Source organism: Charadrius vociferus, unplaced genomic scaffold (assembly GCF_000708025.1).
Source record: "Charadrius vociferus isolate BGI_N301 unplaced genomic scaffold, ASM70802v2 scaffold1339, whole genome shotgun sequence".
NCBI classification, from domain to species: Eukaryota; Metazoa; Chordata; class Aves; order Charadriiformes; family Charadriidae; genus Charadrius; species Charadrius vociferus.
Window position 1 is genome coordinate 337,206 of NW_009650216.1, and position 21,215 is coordinate 358,420.

At 41.8% G+C, this 21,215-nt stretch overlaps 1 protein-coding gene across 1 annotated transcript in view; it reads right to left on the reverse strand.

The window, feature by feature from the left end:
* ANTXR1 (anthrax toxin receptor 1) overlaps positions 1-21,215 on the reverse strand; it is a gene marked incomplete at its 3' end in the record, with an annotated part of 107,201 nt that overhangs the window by 71,554 nt on the left and 14,432 nt on the right. The window contains exons 5-10 of the mRNA XM_009892974.1: positions 20,492-20,525; positions 18,475-18,554; positions 17,065-17,133; positions 14,901-14,981; positions 7,704-7,764; positions 4,031-4,129 (exon numbers count right to left, since the gene is read on the reverse strand). Of these exons, the coding sequence (XP_009891276.1) occupies positions 4,031-4,129; positions 7,704-7,764; positions 14,901-14,981; positions 17,065-17,133; positions 18,475-18,554; positions 20,492-20,525 (424 nt within the window). The remainder of the gene's footprint in view (positions 1-4,030; positions 4,130-7,703; positions 7,765-14,900; positions 14,982-17,064; positions 17,134-18,474; positions 18,555-20,491; positions 20,526-21,215) is intronic.

Here is a 21,215-nt window from a genome sequence, read left to right on the forward strand (position 1 = left end):
CTATGAACATTATGAGCCGATGCTCTCTTCACCTGCCACTTTTCTCTGCCAATAGTCCCAATAAAAAACCATTAGCTCATGCCCTTAACCTCAGCAAGTCCTAGCTGTGCTGGTCTACATCTCATCTGGGATAATTTAAGGTTTCAGGAACTGTTGGCTTAGTGTTATCTTTTAAATACCTCCCTCCCTGATACAATCAGAGACCGAGAGGTTTCAAGCAAACAAAAACAGCTGAGCTATCCAATCTCCATACGGTTTCTATAAAATTCTCATTTGGTTAACTCTTATGTTAAGCTGTTTGCAGCTAAGTGCCACAACTGAGAACACAGGCTGGAGCTGCAGGCTCCAGTAAAGCAAAACACTGAGATACATTCACACATAGAGCAACTTAAACTTAACAGAGCTGTGCCAGTTCCCACCAGGAGAGACTTGGGGTTGAGAACACTGATGAGCGACTAGTGAGTTCTGTCAACCAGGGAACGGTTTGAACTCAGAAACTGAGTTTGTGACTTCTTGCTTCCAGGCCACTGCATCAAACAATCTAGTACTGTGCAAAACGAACGGAGAAATCTTGGTGCAGTGCCAAGGAGAATGAGCTCACTTTTCACCTATGCATCAATTCAGGACACAATGAATGTGTCAGGTCAGAAGGCGGGGAACATATTTGGCCTTTATCCTCATTTTCCACAGTCATTTTATGGACACAGGAAGACAGCTTCAAACAAAAAAAGCCCATGGGTTGCACTAAGATAAGATGATCTTTCCTGAAAGCTACTACGAAATTATGATGACAGAAACCATAATAAATTACTCAGCTAGACAGGCAGTTAGCACACAGAAGAGAGGAAGGAGTCTTCCTCCTCACCCCCACCAACACCAGGTCACAGCATTTGGAAGTGAGGTAACCCTCGCAAACAGTTCCTCCCATTGGCAACACTGGATGTTTTTGTGTCTCCACAGACAGGACACACTGAATTAGTGGAAAGCTGATGGATGACATTCTTTGCTCTGTGAAGACTTTAGGATGTTTCCAGGAATGAATGCCTCGCTCCAGAGCCAGCCAGCTCTGAGGAAGCTGAGCTGAGAGGCAATTGGGAGGCAAGGGCAGGTCCCAGCTAGCACAGCCTCAGGTAACAGAGGTAACTATCAAGCTACTGACAAGAAGGGAGCAAGTAGTCTTCTGTGGAGGAAAAAGCGGAACAGGAAATCAAGTGCTGAAAAGACTTTACATAGAAGAGAACAGAAGGATAGCATTAATATCACTTCCCTACCTCACAAAGCTGGCAGGAACAGTAGCTACTTGTTACGGTTTGAGGAACCCACAACTATTTATTGTCGTTTAGACAATTATTCTCTCACCCGATGACCCCTCCCCACCTAGGAAGGGGGAATCGGGAACAAATGAGGAAGTTTGAGAGTTGAAATATAAACAGATTTAGTAGATTAAGACTGGATAATTAACATTAATAACACTAAAGAACCAATATTGGCATCGATACCAATATAAAACATATAATGATTATGCTCAGCCCATTCTATCTGTAGAAGCTGGGCGCTCCCAGCAGAGGACAGCAAATGTGGGACACTGCAAATGCTACAGCTTTGGGAGGAAGGGAAGGGCTCAGGGCTCTGGCACCGGGGCAAGAAGTGGTTGGGATTGCAGCTATCAAGGAAGAGAGAGAGAACTCCTCGGCAAACTTTTTAATTTATATTGAATGCAACCTTCATGGTATGAAATAATCTTGTTGGCCAGCTTGGGTCAAGTGCCCGGGGCTCGGTCTTCCTCATCCCTGCGCCTGGCGAGCTCAAAAACACTGAGACCTTGAAACCCACTCACCATAGCTGGCTGTAAAGTAAATATAAAGACTTTACTGAAAAGTAAACTTACTGAAAGGGAAATTAGTCCTGGGCCGCTCAAACCAGGACACTACTATTACTTTACATTTAGGTTGAGAGTCCTGTCCTGGACTCACAATGCAAAGGGGGCTATGAGAAGGACAATTGTTGGACGGATATGGAGGCAGAAATGAATGAAGAACAGGCAATTGAGAAACGAGACCTGCACCAAATCTCTAGATTCTGAAGAGGCCGCATAAACCAGCAGGAAGAGTAGTAGGCTGGGTGTTAGGACATCCGCATGCACTCCTCAATCTTATAACCTTAGGGGCTTCTGTCATGCTGAGTGATGGTCTTGTAACTCCTGTAACTTCCATTATACACCTCTGTGCATTTCTTAGCATGAAATACAACTGCTTAAAAAAATCCTCCACTAACATTTCTCTTGAACTGAAAGTAGCTTGTCCACAAAGTGGAAATTTTCACCCAAATTATATGTTTTAGATGAGATATTCACATTTTGGTTGAAACAAGACAAGAGACATGCAAACTAAGAATGATACAAACTGTCAGCTTCCAGCAACCAAACCCAAAGGCTTTTGGGTTTGCACCACATAGCTTCAGACTTTTGATGAAAAGAAAACTTCTAAACATTTGACTAGCGATTTCATTTCCATTGGAACCTTCCAGGTGGAGAGAGAAGGGAAGGTTTCCTGCCCAGCTCTAGAGAACTAGGAGACTTTATAACACATATGATCCAAACAAAACTTTGGATCTAAACTCTGGGGAGAAACCATAGTTCAACACCTAAATGCAGCCACGATCCAGATATAAGGAGTTCTGGCCACATGTCAGGTTTGGGTCTGATTTTATGGAGCTTAAAAGTAAAAGCACAAATCTGTGGTTGCCTCTGCTGTTCTTTTTTGAAAGCCACCTCTCATCTGTTCACGTATCTCCAGTACTTATCTCAGGGTTGCACGGAGGTGCCTCCAAAGCAGTTAATTCACCATATCCCACCCACCCCAGTGCTTTTACCTCAGATCCCTCTTCTTCCCCATTTCCCCCTCTGATGCCACCTGCTCCTCCCTGGACACTTAGACCTCCAGCTTTTGCTCTTCATGTCCTCAACACTCACCATAACCGAATTAAGCAACCATGATCTACAGCCAGCCTCGCTCTCTGCTTAGTGACACAAAGAGCTGGCAATTCCAGAACCTGCCTACTATAGCCGAGGCCAGCAGAAACAGTACAAAAGCCATTCAGGACAAATTACATACACTCACTGTCCTACACCTGCCCTGAATGCTCAGTGGCATTCCTCACAGGGCAAACAGCCTTAGCAAACTGTTCTCTGCTCCAGAGAGTAAATTACACAGATGCTCAAAGCATGAGCAAGTCCAACATTGAGCCATTAGACTTCCACAAGCAAGAAACTAATTCATGCCTTTATCCTATACTCTAAAGGGTCAGGACAGCCTCCAAAATGATCAGGGAGCTTCTGAATACATTCTGTGTTAGAAAAGATAAATGTTACTGTCACTGGTGGTATTAGCTATGAGTTATGCTATCTGGTTTCCTATGTGGGTTTGCAGACATGCCAGATGAGAACAATAGGATCATTACTTCTTCCAGCTAAATGGCTCTCAGTATACTTCACAAAAAGACCAGACACTTGGGGTCTAATCTGCTTCTCTTACTTCAGTTCTGCTTGGTGAACTCTGTGGAGGAAACATCTTTCCAAGTTGCATCCACAGAAGAACAGCAGTGCCTTAGCCACTGCTCCAATACAGCTTCAAACAAGAGTGTTTATTTAAGCCACATGACCAGTTCTGCTAAGTACCACAAAACAGAGGTAAGGAGAGAAACACCTGATCTCACTACATACCTAACCCAGCAAGACATATATATAGACACTCTTTACAGGCAGGTTTCTCGTCTTCTATATTTTGTTCCCTCCATTGCTCAAGCTTTTCTATTCACATACTTGCTGTCAGAGTCACAGCATACAATACCACCAGCAATTTTCCTCTAAAAGAAAAAAAAAAATATCTCTTCTGCATTCTGCAAGTTTAATAGCTCCTCATCCTGTAATTATTACCTTCACAGTAAATGTATTTAAAGATCCAAAATGTTTTGCAACCAAATGCCTGCCAGTGCAGAGTCAGAAAAAAAAATAAATATCAAAACAGCTTACTGAGAGTAACCGTGTCATTGATCCTGAAACTGCAGAGCACTCTGTCAACATTACGGGCGTGACGAAATCCATTTCCTCTCACGACAACCTGGAACGACTCTGTAGCAAAAGAGACAGAGGATTATTGATACATAGCGACACAAAGAACTGTCATTTAGACAAGCCACATATGTTGAAACTTTTCATTTGAGATCTCGAGCTAAAATTTGCAATTTATCAATTGTTAAGTTTAAAAATTATTAAAAATTGAACTGCCACTCTCTCCCTACCCAATTTCAACTTGAGTTTTTAGAAACAGGAAATAATACACAACAGAAACGTATTTACTGCCCTGCAGTGACAACATGAAGCTTCAGAGACACTGAGCTCTCCCCTCCCTAGGTTGCCATTTTAAATGGCAGAAAGTTTTGGGTGAAGAAAAGCAAAAGTATCTTTCCATGGAAAGAAAAAAAAAATATCTTCTGGTGACAGATAACTTGGAGAAGTTGAAGTGCTACTTTCCTAGGTAACTGCAAAATTGTACCAGTTTCCCTGGGTTTTGTCACACCCTGCTCTGCTAGCCTGTACAATGACCATGAGTCCTTGACTGGATTCATTTCTGTACAACGACAGGGGACTTCATCACCCGATCAGCTTTCTGGTCTCTGGACAAAGGCGATGATCTCAGAGTCTGTGGGCATTTCCCCACGTCTTCCTCTTTGCTATTCTTCCAGATCAACTCCACAAGGTCACCACAAGCTGTGGCACAAGCAGAAAGCATCAAGGACAGTTACCTACACCCGAGCGCTGAACTGAGCAGTTGTCTTTGAAACAAGCGGGGCTGAGCAATGAGATCATATTCTCACAAGTCTTTCAGACCACTCTCTACTGTTCCCTATTTTTCCAACTACTTAAATCTAGTAGTGGGAAAGGTTAATGAACTTCCTGCAGCCACCAGAATCAAGACTGCCTTGCAATGAAAGCACCATTTTCTGACTTTCAGATTTTGAAACAGGGCCATAGTGCTAGAGAAGTTCTGGCAGCAGACGTAAGGACTCAAACTCTGCAGTTCCCCATGGCGAAGGAAACAGCCCCTCCAATTCCTGTTACTATCTAGGAGAGGCACTCAGATAATCCCAACTGATGTTTCGCTGTTGAATGTGGTTTGAACACAAAATGTTTCACTGTCCAAGACAACGCAGGAATAATCACAGTGCATCAGAAACACCACCCTGGTTTTAGAATTCCCAGGAGCAACAAGGAACCTAGTTTTTGCAGATTCAAAGTTTCCCCTTGCACTTTACAGTCCCCATCTTCTTTCATCTCCCTTAAGGACTCATACACTGTACTTGTCAAAAAAAAAGCAGATTTGCTCTGGAATCTGGGCTCTCTTCCAGGTCCCACTTATTTACAGCCAAGTTGCAAATCATCCCACCACATCTAGCCAGGGAAGCTGCCTCACAGGCCCATTATGTGTTGTCCAAGAGCATTTGGGAAGAACGGGGGAGAAGAGCTCTGTTCTGGAGTGCGGGGGCTGATGAATACTTAAGAGAAATCACAGAAGTCTCAACTGCTGCAGAATGAGAGTTCAAGTACAGTCAAAGTACAGCATATCAATGAAGTCAGATTAACCACGGGGACCCTGTCTCTGCCTGAGACTGAAATGAACAGATACAGTATGCACCCTGCATGTCTGCTCTGCTGCAAAACCAAATCATCAAGAAACTGGCATTTCAGAATGATGTGTTGCTGAAATTCATTATTCGAGCGTCTGGGACCAGTCTGCAGGCCTCAGGTAACACAGAGCCCTCATGTTCTCTCCTTCTAAACAAAAAGAAAAAAAAAAAAAAAAGAAAAGGAAAACCCACCACCACTCTTCGAGGATGTGCACAGAAACAAGAAAACACGCAGCATCAGAACTACACCTGCAAAAGTTAGTTTCAGAAGACACTAACGCACATAACTCTCATATTCAACAGCACTTTCATTAGTCTCAAAGTCCTAACTGATTAAATTAGTTGCAGTCCGATAACAAGGGAGCATTTGTTCAAACTCGGAGATGAGGCCTTGAACTGAGCATCTAAATAACTATTGGCATTTTTCAAGGTTAATATTGCTCTTCTTGTGAAGTACTGGCCAGATTCCAGTGTGAATGGTTTATAGAAAACCCCTCTATGTTCCCTCTCAGCTGGCTTTGCTGGATACAGCTGTACGTTACCCCTACATTCTCATTAAGACACAATGAATGGGAGTGATAAGATGTATAAGCAACTGACAAGAATATTAGAGAGTGTTAAATATGGTTATAAATGATGGTTACAAATCATCTTCTGGCTTTCGACTTTACATAAGCATCACTGTTTGTCACTTGTATAAGTATGTAAATATATTTAAAAATAAATAAATCTATAAGTGTCTAAAGTGGGTCTGAACCTTCATACAAAATCATTTGCTTTCCTAAGCATTTATGGAACATCACTACACTATACCAGAGACTGTGATGACAACAATCATCTACCACTCTAAGGTAGACAAAGCCCTGTTTTGGAACATTTTTTAACACAGGAACTATTTAAATGGCCAGTCAAAATGAGAAATAGATGACTGAGTACTATAATTCATGTCAATTATGCCATCCTGGCTTCAAAAAGCAAAATTGCTGTAGTGGCACGCACGGAATGCAAAACTGATGCCTGGCGCTTATTGGGCGTTTAGCCTGGTGTGTTGTGTCTGCTCGGAAAATATGACTACCTACATATGTTTAGGTATACAGGCAGTGGCTTCAGGAGCAGGGGATGCAGGAAGGATGATGAAAGCAGCTGCTTTGGAAGTGAAAACAAAGAGGTAATGATAACTGGCTTTCTTATTTGGACTACCAGTTTAAGAAAAAGGAAGATCCAGAACAGGTCAGGGAGATTCCTTCTCTACAAACCTCAGCTCTGCTCCCAAACTCTGTTTAATGAGTTGCTGCAAATTCAACAAACAGTTGGGAGACACTTCATAAAATGTGAAGAATTCACAGGAAGCAGATGGAAGAGGCTAAAATGGTTCTCAAGTTTCTTTGAAAAAAGCTGGGTTGTGCTGAATGCAGAAATGCTTGCCAGCACTGTAAAGCCACAGTGTACACAGCACAATCATATTAGAACACGCACAAAAAGAGGGGACAGTACAATTCACACAGGTCAGCTGACAGATGTTTGAATTCTAGTCCTCAGTCACCGTATCAACCCTAAATACCTAAGAAATGCCCAAAGAATATTAGAAACCTTTAGATTGAAGTGTGCTCATTTGACTTTCTTGCTAGTTTCTTAAGAAGCACTTCCTGCAATAATCCTAAAATTATGAAATTCCCAAACTCTAAACCTAATCTCAAAGTCTTATTTTCTGATTTGCTTTGTAATTTTGCAGCATATCTACTTCAAGCGTGGCACAGTCCAAGTAAGACAAACTGGTTTGACTGAAAAAAAGTTAGGCAGAACTGTCAAATTCAAGCCTTTTCTGTAAGAAATGATTTGACATCATTTGGCAGAAATGGAAAATGTGCAAGCTACCATAAGATGAAAAAGAAATTCACCAAAAAGCAAAAGATTTAGCTCCAGTTAATTAGTTTCTTTTGCACTCTTCAACATTTAGAGATGGAAAGAAAGATGTATTTTAGGCAACATGAACAACTAGGGCCTCAATTTATACTTACCCCCTGCACATATACTGGAAGGCTCTGCCGCCAGAATTTCTATACAGGATTTCTTCAAAATCTAAAGGACAGAAAAAATGTCATTAAGTATCTCAGTCTTGTTTCTATCGCAACACAAATCTGAAAGCGTGAGAGTGCACTTGTTCTCACGTAAATGCTTAACTAGCATTGCACTTTGCATTCATGTCACAATTAACTTTTCACTTTAAACCAGCCAGCCAGGTGTCATTGCTCTTCCACAGCAAGCTATTGCAATGGAGGAAGGCAACGGATGCCGATGGTCTCCAGTATCTCAGCATGAGCTTGCCTCTGTCTGTGGTACAAGTTATTATGCAGACTATGATCCGTAACAACTAAGGTGCACTCTGAAGGGTTAGTCAGGCAATGTCATTGCCCTCTCTTTGCAGTCCTACCTCCCTCCCCAACGTTATTCTGGTGCACAAAACTCCAAGTAAAACATCAGAATTTTAAGCTAAGCTGTTTACCTTTGCATTAAAACATCCTAGGAATATCTACATAGCCACTTCTCAAGTCTCAGCATAGTGGTTCCGCCTTCTTAAGATTTTGACCTGATCTATGAGCTCAGACCTGAATGCATCGTCAAAGTTGCACTGTGATTTCAAATCAAGATGTATGGACAATTGTTCTTTACTTCAACCAAACTTAAATTAAGCAGTATGTCTTTATAAGGGTTGGCACTGCGTTTAACCACTTTACATGCAGACAGTGATTTACACAAATAGTTCAGCATCAGGCTTGGCAGACTGCTCGCAAGCCACGAGGAGCATGCTAGAGTTGGATACTGTTTGGATACATAAGGTCCTAAAATTGCTCAAGTTGTTATTTGCATGCAGCAGCCTTTGCCCTGCTCTGAAGACCAACTCAAATTCTTCACTGCACACTGTCAGCAAACTTGTGACAGTGTCCGTAAGCCCCTGTGAGAACAGAAGCAGGGACCGAGAGCTGTGGGTGTTCAGCCCTGGGCTGAGCAGCCCCTAGACGAGGTAATACTGATCAAAATTTAGGTCAGCTCCAAGAGGCAAGTAAATGTCAGCCAAGCATCATGACTCAAATCCAACATAAAAATTATTTTCCCAACTTTAAACTGAAACATCTGTAAGGACAGCAACCAATACAATACATTTTGTAAGAAAAAAATAATCTACTTTTTCTCCATAATCATGGCACTCTGCCTCAAATACCTTATTGCAAAAGGTACAGACAGAGCCATGCCTTATTTTTTAAAAGCTTTTGAACAAAAGTTTGAGTTACTCAGAAGCAGAGCTGGTAGAGACTGAAAGAGTACCAAGGGACTGAAGGAACCCGGACCCTCTGAGCTGCTGGCAGCCTGACAAGCGAGGAGAAAGGAGATTTGCAGGAACAAGGTTATACAGGAACTGTCAAGAGGAAAAAAAGAGAAAGTCAACAGTTGAGAGCTGAAGTCAAAAGCACTACAAGAACTTGAAAGGGAAAATAAGGAAAATACACAAGAAATAAAGAGGACTGTAAGAACAGTCTTCCAAAGTATCTATCTGTAGCCATCCATCCATCCATCTGTCTCATGTCAGTCCTATACTACCTGCCCCTTACTCGTTCCAGGTTCTGCTTTCTCTGAAGATACAGCATTTTTCCCCCCAAAGTGACTGCCGGGGCTATTGAGCACAACTAAGAGTTGCTGCTTTTCCAAGTGTTTTTCCTGTCCACTGAAAAATGTCTCCTATAAGAAGAGAATCTTTTCACATTTTTCCAAATTCCCCCTTAGATTCTGCTCCCCTCTCCTTCAGCATCTCCAAATATTTTAATATATATTTCTTCTCATTGTCTTGCAGCAATGAAGTGAAAGAGAAGTAGGCAAATGAGTTGGAGAACAAATGCATGAAAAATACAATCAATACTTTCACTTAAAAAAAATCAAGTAAAATTTCACATGATTAAGTTTGAAATTCATGACTTGTATTCAGTCATTTGCAAACATTCATGCTGTAAGCCAGCTTGGATGGGGGGGTGGAATAGCAGGTGTCTCAATTAGATGATGCAGATCTCCCTTCCAGTCCAATCCAATCCATTTATGTGACTATAAAAAGCTGGCCTTAATGGCTTTTTACAGTGCCAACTGCAATATTTATTTTGATTTAGAATAATAAGAAATTTCCAATGCTCCAAGCACCCACTCTAACTTAAAGTGGAAATCAGGCAGCAGTAACTATTGCAAAAGAATTCCTTTCTGTCTCTTCCTCATCATAAAAATAAACTCAAAAAGGACTCCAACATATTAATCACAGAAAATTTCATCAAATCTTCTTTCATTTCTTGAGGACTGCACAGCGTTGTGTGGGCTGTAGGTGCGCTTCACTCACTGCCGGCTGGCTCCCCAGGAAAGCAAAATAACATGCAAGAGTGGTGATGCAATCTGCCAGCTGAGTGCCTATAAACAGCTCCGACAGCATACACGGGAGAACTGACTCCACATCCTCATTTTCACAGGGAGAATTACAACAGTTCTGGTTTACTTGGTAACTAACTGCAGGCCTCCAGGCAGCTTGCCTTGGCATCCATGCAGAAAAGTATTTGAAGCACGTGCTTGCTCTTGGTGAGGAAGCATCCCATTGTCTTTAGCAGCACACACTTAATCTCCAAGCTCAGATTCCCAAATCAGTCTCCTGTTGTACTCTATGGGGCTCCAATTATGCTCCAGCTTCACGCAGACTCCTGGGAGGATCTCTTGTTAATATTTGTTGACATGCCAAAAGAAAAACGCAACACGTCCTTGTGGAAGTATGGCTTTGTCACAATTATCTCTATCAGGACAGAACTGAATTTTGCACTACCTGTGACTAATTTAGCTTTCTGCCAGGGAACGCATTAAAGGCCAAGAGCCAGGGGAGGCCCTGCAGGTCACCTGGGCCCTTTTGGAAACAAAGGGAAGAAGGGGAGTGAAATTCTTCTGCTGCTGGAAGCTTTCATTTGGTATTCTGGTCCACAAGCATGCAGACAGAGTATTTCACCACAGCAGCTGCATATTTATCTATTTTTTTCACCAAATTTGGGAATTCTCATTAACAAACAGGATGCGGAAGTTTAATAGAAGGTTACTGCCTAATCGGCAGTGTCGGTGTGAATGACCTACAGTCTGAAGCTAGGTACTCATTATCAAGCTCTGTTGAATTACTAAGTAACAAAGTCTGTTGCCAATTACAAAACAGTAATTTCTTTATCAAGTGTTTCCTGTCCAATAATAGCTGCATGAGTGAAGTAAAATAAAATATATTAAGTCCTTTTTAAAGATGCATTTGGGGGAAGAAAGAAGCAGACAGCATGATCGTATACCACTAAAAGTAACAAGAAACACTATACAGTTGAGACTGGAGGTTTAGGTGGGTAAGCTAGCTACCCCAGCCAAGAGGCTTGAGTTGCTGACTTTCTCTTTGGCCTATGTAGAAAGCCTGGCTCTGACAGAAGACATATCAGAATATCTACGTGAAGCTCCTGCTCCAAATTGCCCACTGGAGATCCCATCCTTCCTTACTGGCTGCAGAGGTTTAGAGAGCCCAGCTTGCTCACCCTGGGCAGTGTGCGTGTAAAGCTCAGGCTACATGTAAGCAGTAATGCAGACAGCTGACTTCGACATTTTGTGTACATTACAGGTTTTGCCCATACAGGATGTGTCTTGCAAAGGGAAGTAAATGTCTCTCATCTCTCTCCCTGGATTCATGGAGTCCCAGCCCCTCTCCCTGCACCAGAGAATATACAGTTTATCTACTTGCAAGTGAAGTTTGAACAGCTAGCTCAGGATGAGTACAGAAAAGCATCACCACATTTCTCATACTTCATCTACCAGGTGCTCACATCAAGTTCTTACAGAAGTTACCACCCTACGCAAACCCAGCGCTGCAGTTTTTGTAATAGAAGTATTCAGCAACAGTGCATTTCCAAGCTAAATTTTCCTGAGGTGAAGGAGTACATTGGACTGCCATATCAATACCAAGAGCTGAGGCAAAACCTGAAAAATACTGAGGGCAGGTGGACAGCACTGCAAGATGATCCAAAAGGAGTACACCGGAAATTAAACTTAAAAGGATGAATCATTTGCACAATTTATACAGGTAGGAGGCAGTCCCACAAACTAGTTCATACTATTACATTTCTTATACATCACAACTGTTTCACAAGGCTTCCTGTAGCTCACTCGGAGAGTCCTTTCTAAGGGACCATGATTACACCTCTAATCTCCAAGCTAGTACCACTGTTTAACACGTGGCAAGGAACAGGGAGTATTCTTGTTCCAAGCGACTGCTGTTTCAGTCAGTTTCTGTTGAAGGCTCAAAGCAAATCAATGACAGGATCCTATCCTGACTTTCATGTTGCTTCATGTTCCATCGTCTCCAGCACTCCTACCAAAGACATACTGAGCAGTAGATGACGTTGAGTTTCAGGTTTTCCTTCTAAGACTTGCTCCATTTGCTTTAAATTGACAGGTTATCATCTGCAGAAATTTTTCACAGCAAAGAAAAACTTAATAAATTACTTCAGTTCCTCCCATTTCCCAGCTTATAGCAATCAGATGTCTGTTTCTCTACCAGATTCTTCCCTCCTAATAAACTCAAAACCCCCATTAAACATGGAGGAAGGGGGAGTTTTAGCAGTGGCTTTTTCACTAAGGGAGAAAAAGCAATTGGTTTGCTTCCCAAGAAAAGTTGCATCGGAACCAAAAGGTTCCAAGGACCAAAACCTACAGTGTACTGAATACCTTCACCTCCCACTAAGAATCATGTTTTTACGCATGACTTCAGCATGGCACTATATTTTCAGCTCATTCAAACATAGCCTCCAGGATACAGCCTGGATAGATTGCTGGTGCTCCGTGGGAGACAGTCCTCGAAAAGCACTGAGCAGATCTCCCTGCAGCTGCTAACTTAAAAACTTGTTGGCTCCCATGGCAAAGGAAGGGCAGGTGTACTGGAACACTTGCAGACCAACCACCCTGAACAGCAGATGTAGACACCCATCCGAGACCAGCCTCAAGCTCCACCACTCCCAGCTCTGACCCTCTTTCTCATTCCAGAGGGACTTAAGTCCACCGCCTCTGCACACACAGAGGGTCAAAACAAATCTGCTCCTCAGGACAGGGGGAGGGTGGAAGGGTCAGGCCGCCTCATCAGGAATACAAGGCAGTTCACACCAAATCACTGCAGACCAGAACAAACCCAGGTCTTCACATCTCTAGCCTGATTTCAAACACAAATCTCCCCCAGGTTCATCATTTTCTCATTCCTTCCCCTGTTATATCAACCAGCAGCTAGTAGTCTAACCAATCCCCTCCACACATGGCTGAGCACTCTTGCTATCCTCTTACACAGGAATTGAAAGAAGCTTCCAAATCTAATGGCCCTTTTAACATTAAAATGCTTTCCTGTGAACACAAATCCTTTGCCTGTTTGCTTTAAGGCAGAGGTGCTTTGCAAGGACAAGAAAAGAAGGAATGAGGGAACTTATTTTCCAGCTAGAACAGGAATCTAGAGGTTTGTTATCCTACAGTGATTAATGTCCTTCTTCTCATTCCTTTTACACCTCTCTTTTCTACCCAACCTATCACAACTGCGTCACTCAAATGCAAGTGATCAGGTCAGAGGTTCATTGCTGTACAATTACACTTCCTCGTGACCCTTCTTTGCAGCACTGGTAAATCTTGCACCAGTCAACTGAAGCAGTTCTTGACTAGGTTCCTGGAGGCTGAAGTCTTCCCATTCCATTACGTGTAACTGGAAAGGGAGTCAGTACTGCTGCTGGAATTCATTAAAAACAGCTGCAAAGGGAATGCAGGGCTGGGAAGCAAACTATGGGTTTTTTGCTGGTTTTTTGCTTTCTTAAATGACATGCAACACCTGATTGTCCAAGAGAATTGAGGCAGTAGCCCCACACTTGGACAGTGTCAGGAAAACCAATAAGCCAGGGATTGTATTCCATCTACATGCGAGAGCATTAGGGAAAATTTTCCTGCGCTGAGGGAACAGTTTTGCTTGGTACTACATGGTCAGAATAGTGTGTAACCACTGTAAACACAGAAATCTGAGACCCCCCTGGTGAACCTACCCTGCCCAGCTTCAAGTTGTATTTCATCTGTGTTTTATCAACTAAAAAGCCTCTACCAAAATGAACAAAACACGTGTCCTCAAAAGGATTTCACATCCTTCTCTGTAGCCATGGGAAACAATCTAATTAGAACAGTAATAGGATACGACTCAGCAAAAGGAACAGAAAAATACTGAAAGTTACCTGAAAACATATTTTTCCTAGTGAACACTTGGCACGTTTTACATTTATAATGAAAACGGCAAACACATCCTCTTATATATTGCCTTTCCTGCTTGGTCAAGACAAGCGTTGGTCCTAGGTGAGACAGTAGTAGGACACTCAAAGTTTTAGAGCTACAAATAGGGATGCTCATCAGGCATCCTTATTCGCCAGTAAAGACCACAGAGCCATTTGCATGACTTGTAAGCAAGCCATGGGAAAGGAACCAATCCATGCCCTCCCTCTGTCAGCTGAACTGCTAACTCTTATCCCAGCCGCTCAGGAATGGGCCAGCTCTTGTATGTTGCCCCAAACCTCAGAGGAAAGGTCAGGAATTGATCCATCTGAGTTGGGAAACCTAGGACTGGAGGAGAATAAAAATAGCCCATTTGTCAGGAGGGCAAATGTAGAAAGCTGAGTTTTGGGGATTTTGGCACACATACCAGGATCCCTTCCCCCATTCTAAACAGGTGAGCAGTAAAGCACATCCATCAGGACAGAAAGGATGCTAAGAGAAAGACAGAGGTCAAAGAGTGCCCTAATCCTTCATACAGAATGTGCTCCAACACATCTCTGCTGTCCCAGTCTGTGGCAGCCATTTTATAAACTCTCACCATGTACTTAGTCCCTTCGGGCAGTTACTTCCCATCAAGGAGGGAGACATACAAAGATAATATTTGGGCTCTAAGCTTCCTGTATTGTGACCTGTTGATAAACTCTACCTTAAAGTAGCAATATTAGTACAAGCAAAGGTCAGTTTCTGAACTTTGGTTTTCAGACCAAACCTTTAAGTGATTTAATAGCAGTCAGCAGGTCCCTGTGATCACAGGAAAACTAAACCTTCAACCGCACAAGCTAACAGAAACTAACATGCACGCATCCAAACACATGATTAAAAATACTTACAGAGTCTATGATCCCCTGAAGGGCTTCAAAACCATCATTCACTGGAAAGACATGATCTTTGCTGTCGGCAATTCTTGCCAGCTGACGGAGCGGTAAAAGTAAATAAAAGAGAAATGCAAAGAATGAGATAAATTAGCCAGCAGGCAGCAAATTAAGACTTCTCCAGACTCATCCACTTGCAAGTAAAAAAACCAAATACTCCAAGTACTCTGTACAGATTGCTAGTGCATTATAGTTTGTCAAGTGCTGAAAATTTCTCTCTTCAGCCTGACTGATTCTAGAAAGCTCTGGATTGGGAATCAGAAAAGGCTTCCCTTAACTTTGAGGACAACACAGAACGTGGCTTTCAGCAGCCCAGAGCCTAATGATCTTTATTGCAAAATCCATCTCCCACATGATTGTAAATAACGCAGCACAGTAACTCCCCAGCCAAAACAGGTAACAGCATCAACATGACAGGCCACTAACGCAGCAAAACACTTCATCATATACATCATTTAAACCAGGGAACTAATAAAAATGATTCAGTATTTTCACATACAGAGAAGACTAATGCAAATTATACCCCATCTGGAGATAGAGGCCTGATTCACCTTTCCTGTCAGGACAGAGATTTGACTATTTGTCCTAGGCTCAACCATTAGAGAGCCAAGAAGAAAGCGGGGAGCTGTAACAGGAGATATTTTCCGAGCCAGGGGAAAAAGGGAGCAGAAGAGCATTTGGAAGCCTACACGACAAGAAAGAGGACCATATGTGAGGCAATGCTAAGGTAAAGGGAATCAGGACATGACCTGTAAAGAGCTACACACAGGTTCGCTTGTCAATAGCGTGCTAAGGGTTAAGGCAAAAATACAAGCCCAATTCAGAAGTAATGAGCTCTCCATGCATCTGCTGGAGCAGAATCAAGTTTTACTGCTGCAAGGCCAACATTTGCTATAGTAATTCTCTCCCATGGCAGAGGTAACATCAACCCAGCAGGCCTCTTTGGCGTTTCCTGTAGCATTGCAAACTGGAGGCAGCAGACTAGCCACACATTCCTCCCTAAACCCCACTGGCTCCACCTTTACAGCTCATCTCACTCGGAACTCCCACTTCTCAAGCAAAACACCAAACTGCCAGTCTCCTGCATTGTATCCAGAGAAGTACTCCAGGCAACTTTCCCCTGCCTGCCCCGAGAAGGGTAGTAAATCTGCTTACTGCTTGTTGGCCAAGATAAAGCAGCTTCCGTAAACCAGGATGTTTACAGTTTTCTCAACTCAATCCCCATAGTTGTCTTCCTTCTAGTGCATTCTGGGACTTCAGACGCAGTCATCTCATTCCAGTTAATTTCTTCAGCATCTAAATGACTTCAAGTAGCAGCTGCCTTTGAGATCTGCTACTTTAGATCTAGTCTCTGCCATTTTTATTCCCTCCTTGTTTTTTCTATAATTTACTCTGGGTTACACTAGTGTCTGGTTTTGATTCAAAGGAGATTGTTCTAAACCAAGTTTGTTTCAACTCCTTTTTGAATCGGTGTTTCAAGCTTTGTTAGGAAGCTGAAAACCTGGAAAAGCTCTATTCAGTAAATATTTCACTTAGGGGCTGTACAAGGGTTTCTTTCCTGTTAGAAAAATATAATGTCAACTGTTACGGTTGGTGCACAAGATAATTCACAGACATACTAACATTCAGATGATAAATTTAGAAATCAGACGATCAAATGGGAGAACACGGTAAAATATTAGTGTCACTAATAGAGGAGTTTGCTTTCTACAGCATAGTTTTCCCATGAAAGAAAAGCTGGACTGAAACTGAAGTGTTATATGGCAATACCTCAGTTTCCTGGGCAAAACAAAAGTCCCCCCTTCTGCCTACAGCTTAAGCCAGACTAATTTGCTGTTCTTCATGTGTCTTTTCATCTGCTTTTCTCCACCATTAGCAAGAGTCATTGTGGCACGCAGACAGAGGGACAGTTCTCCACGTATGGAGATTTAGACAGAAAGGGGCTCAAACCCAACACCCAGACCAAGGTACTTCAGGCAGTCACTTTAGACTGTCAAACAGTCAACAGAAGGAGAGCAAGGCCACTTGAGAAGTCTTGAGAAAGTGATTCAGGAGCGTGTGCTTATGTTCAACATGCACCTGTGCCAAATACCCCAGTAAACACAACCAGTGTCTCCTTTACCTGGGTCTCATTGAAGTCTTTCACACCAACACAATATACTGTTGCTCCCAGGTCACGTGACCGATTAGCCTGGAACAAGGAAAGGTAGGATGACATGGATGCAAATGTGATGGGATGCAGGTTTCTGAAAGGCCTTAATGATAAATTCAGTCTTTCTCTGTAAAATGAGCTATGGGGGATCTTGTCCAAAGAGAGCTTTAAAAGTTTTCCTCTGTGATTCTGCAAAAACAGGTTTTATCTGCTACTAGAGTAGCTACTTGTTTAGTAAGGCAAAACCCAAGGTATTTGGTGGGGTTTTTTAAAGCTAATTAGCTTACCTTCCTAGCTACTCCAACTTCCTAACATTTGTCTGTCCAACAGATCTAAGACAGACTAAATTGATTTTCTTCTCATCATTTGGGACACATCCCAGTGCAAAAGTAACCTAAAGTGTTTTGGCATTTTCTGTTTCAGACATGCTCCTGGACTCATGATATCAACAGGTGAAGAGACATTTCATTTATCTGCTACAAAACTGTATCACTCCCACTATTTACACAGCGTCTCAAACTAATAAAGGGAGAGCATCCACAGGTTTGATATGTCCAGGCTGTTTCGTTGGCATGCAGATGAAGTTGCATTAACCATTCAAAAAGCAACTGTTTTAAATGCTCTTGCTTGTGTAAATATGAATTAAGTCATTTAATTGTACTTCATTAGAACAGGAACACCTGATTGAAAACCCATTCCCAGAAAAGATGGTAGCAAGTCAGATCATATCAGAAGGCTGTAGTAGTTCAAATTGTTAGATAGCAAGGTGCTTTACAAGAAAAGCATCGTTCCAGTTTTACACAGAGAAACTTAAACCCAACAACTGTAGCAATTCACAGTGTAAGGGCTGAGCTCAGGATCTCCGTTCTACTAGCTCACTAACTGTTCTTCCCCAAACCAAACATAAAGCTTCTGACCTCTCAACTTGTTCATTCACCACTAAAAACAAACTTGTTTTTCTTGTGGATTTTTGATTTCAGAAGGGAAGAAAAGGAGATGAACAGTAAGGAGGAGAACTCTAAATTCATGACATTTGTTTGTGCTGTAGCAAAATTGGTTTTATTCTACAAAACCATTCTTTTTGTTGTTATTGGATTTAAAGCTGCACTTTGGACAGATCAAGAGGAAAAATTCTGTCCATAGGAAATTCATGTAACAATACCATCTTCGAAGTCTCTTCGAAACCTCCCTTCTTTCCTGTTCAGTCTTAGTTTTGATGAGTCAGAAGCATTGCTGCTGTTAATGTTTATCCTTAAAATTGATGTCTAAAGAGCACCAAAGGGCAGATTTGTTACTGGGGAAAAAGGTTTTCCCTGTCTCCAAAGCAGCAAGCTCAGACATTTCACTCTCTCCCTGACTGAAAACGTGTAACACACTTACCTCCCTCTCAGAGTAGAAAAACAGGTCTTCGTGAAGTTCTCCATCTGTCAATGCAATGATGACACTTGCAGTTCTGTAACCTAAATACACAAACTTCTTTAGTCCCTTGTTTTGAGTTGTATTTGCAAAACTAGCCTAGAAAACATCCTGCTAGCAACCTGTTAGCACACTTAAAGAACCAGAAACAGTGAACATCAAACCCATGTCCTTATCTCCCTTCAGCCAACTAGTTTTCAGAAGACATGAATTTCTGCACACTTTTTCCACTCAGGCACATGCCTTCAAATACCAGTTTTATACCACACTCTTTCGATGTAACAATGATTTTTAATTGACAGCCCCTCATAACTATTTCAATAGTTCAGACCAGTAGATTAGACTGCAGCCATCAAAAAAAAACCAATGCAAAGTGTTCCTAGCTTTTTCCTGATTTTATTAATGCTGTCAATTCAAGAAATCCAGAGATTTTTTTTTTTTGTAGCTTGTGATAAAAAGCTCAAGTGGGATTTAAACAGATATGGCAGGAAGATGGCCTAAAGTCTTCAACCTTCCTATATAACATACTTCAGCAACATAGTTAAACCTTGCAGTCTTCCCCTTGTCTTGATTATAGCTTGGGTTTTACTAGTTTGTATTAGTTTTCAGGCACAGCCAAATAGAATTAAATCATATTCTGACAATAGACTTGCTACAGATCTGAAGGAGCTCTGTAAGGTACATCTTGCACAAGCACTGTCACGGAAAGATAAAGGCTAAGTATGTCAAGGTGTGTAAATGATCAACCTTTAAATTTCTTCAACCATGTAGGTCATTTTCCTGACATTATGAGTAGCTGTGCCTTTAGCAAGCTGTTGCTGAAGAGACAAAACTCCAAACAAGCAACTTCTTCAATTACTGCAGAACAGAGATCTGATACCTAATTTTCTTGGTGCCACTTAGAAATCCCCCATTTTGAATAATGTGGTAATAATGCAACAAGAAAGTTGAGTGCTTGACAAACAATAACTAACATGCATGGTCATTCATGCTGCAGATGCCTAACTCAAGTGCCTATGCTCTTTCTGTAGGAAATGGAGAAAAGTGAGCACTTCTTGTACAAACTTAGGAGCCCAAGTGACCTCCAGAGATTCCTTTCTCCCTCCATTGACTACTGCAGGAGCCTTTGGACCTACTGCAGGTGGTATAAACACTCCTTTTAGTGCAGCAAGGACAAACACACAGAGAACTAATAGAGACAAAATTCAGACTTGAGGACCCAGTTGTCCACTGCTTCTTGCGTACAGTGGTAACCCGTTTACATCAAATATGTACAAGCATGATCAATCCCAAATCTAGTTGTTCTAGATATCTATTCCATTCCAATGCAGTCATACTTTACAGGTGAGTCCCAAAGCTGTGCACTTAGTCACTACTTCATTTTATTCGTGAGTAGCCCTGCAAAACCATTAGGACTGGCTTGGTACTCAAACATGTGATTACCTATCTTTTGGCTTCCAAGAAGCAATGTTTGTGTTTCTACTTCAGGCTTTGCAGTGCAGAAAGTTTTTACATCAATTACAAGGAAGGAGAAAACAAACGTTTTTTAAATTGTCTGCCCTTACTACTGGAGTTAATTGATTATTAGGTATGAGTATGAGTTAAGTGATTATTGAAAAAAAATTTACCCAACAGCATTTCCACATACTAATATTTCAGAAGGAAGAAGAAATGGTTACCCGAGTGCTCAAGGAAAAAGAAAATAAGGTACCAGACAGTTTTGGTAAAAGTAGGCACCCTCAGTCAGTCTGGCTTCTCAAATTTGACCCAAAACGCGTTCATTCCAGCTCTGGATACTTAAAGCTCCACCTGTTCTTCTTCCTTTTCAGGAAAAACTACCCTGAAGAGCATTGCATTTCTGTAAGACTAGGAGCCACCCCCCACCCTTCCCAAAGTGAAGCTGAATTTCCAATCTATTAAAGTTATCAGTCAAAAAGAAAGAGAAAAAAAAAACATTCAATGGATCAAGAAAGTCTCTCACCGTGAACATTTTCATAGTAAATCTGTTCACTTGCCTGAAATTAAATCAGAAGATTATTAGCAATAAATTAATAAAAATACTTTGTGGGCATCTACACACGCACCAGAAAGACAGAGAAGATGGCAGTGAAGATGTCATGTTTGTGGTCTGCACATAACCTCTGCTTTCAGCGACATCTGCTTCACAGAACAAATTTCTTGCCTATGGTTTTGATTGCGTTACTTCAAGGACTTATCTAAAGCATAACTCAGTCAAACCAACCCTAAGGCCTTTGGTCAATAATGTAATCTCCCACTATTCTGCTATCTGAAAATCATATTCACCTTGCTGTTGAGAAACATCCTGGGTCCTTTGATAAATATTCCCATCATCTTTAGATCAACTGCTCTAATTGCAAATAAAACAACTGCAGAGAGATATTCTTATGCTTCTGTTTCCCACTTGATCTATGCACAAGCATATTCTGCAAGGTAGAAGGGCAAACATTTCATATGCATCCATTCAAAATTGAAGAGTAGGCCACCCTGAACATGTTTGGTTTATGAATTTCATTTCACTTCTGAATTTAAATTTGGTTGTTTGGACTTCTCCTGCAAAGTTTTGGAAGTCGCCAAACTCTGGGATTTGGTTCTGGACTCTTAGTTAGGAGCCACCATCTCTGTCAGGTCACCTGAATTTTTGGTGTGTGTTCACATGCATTTTCAATAGGCAGACAGTTCCACAA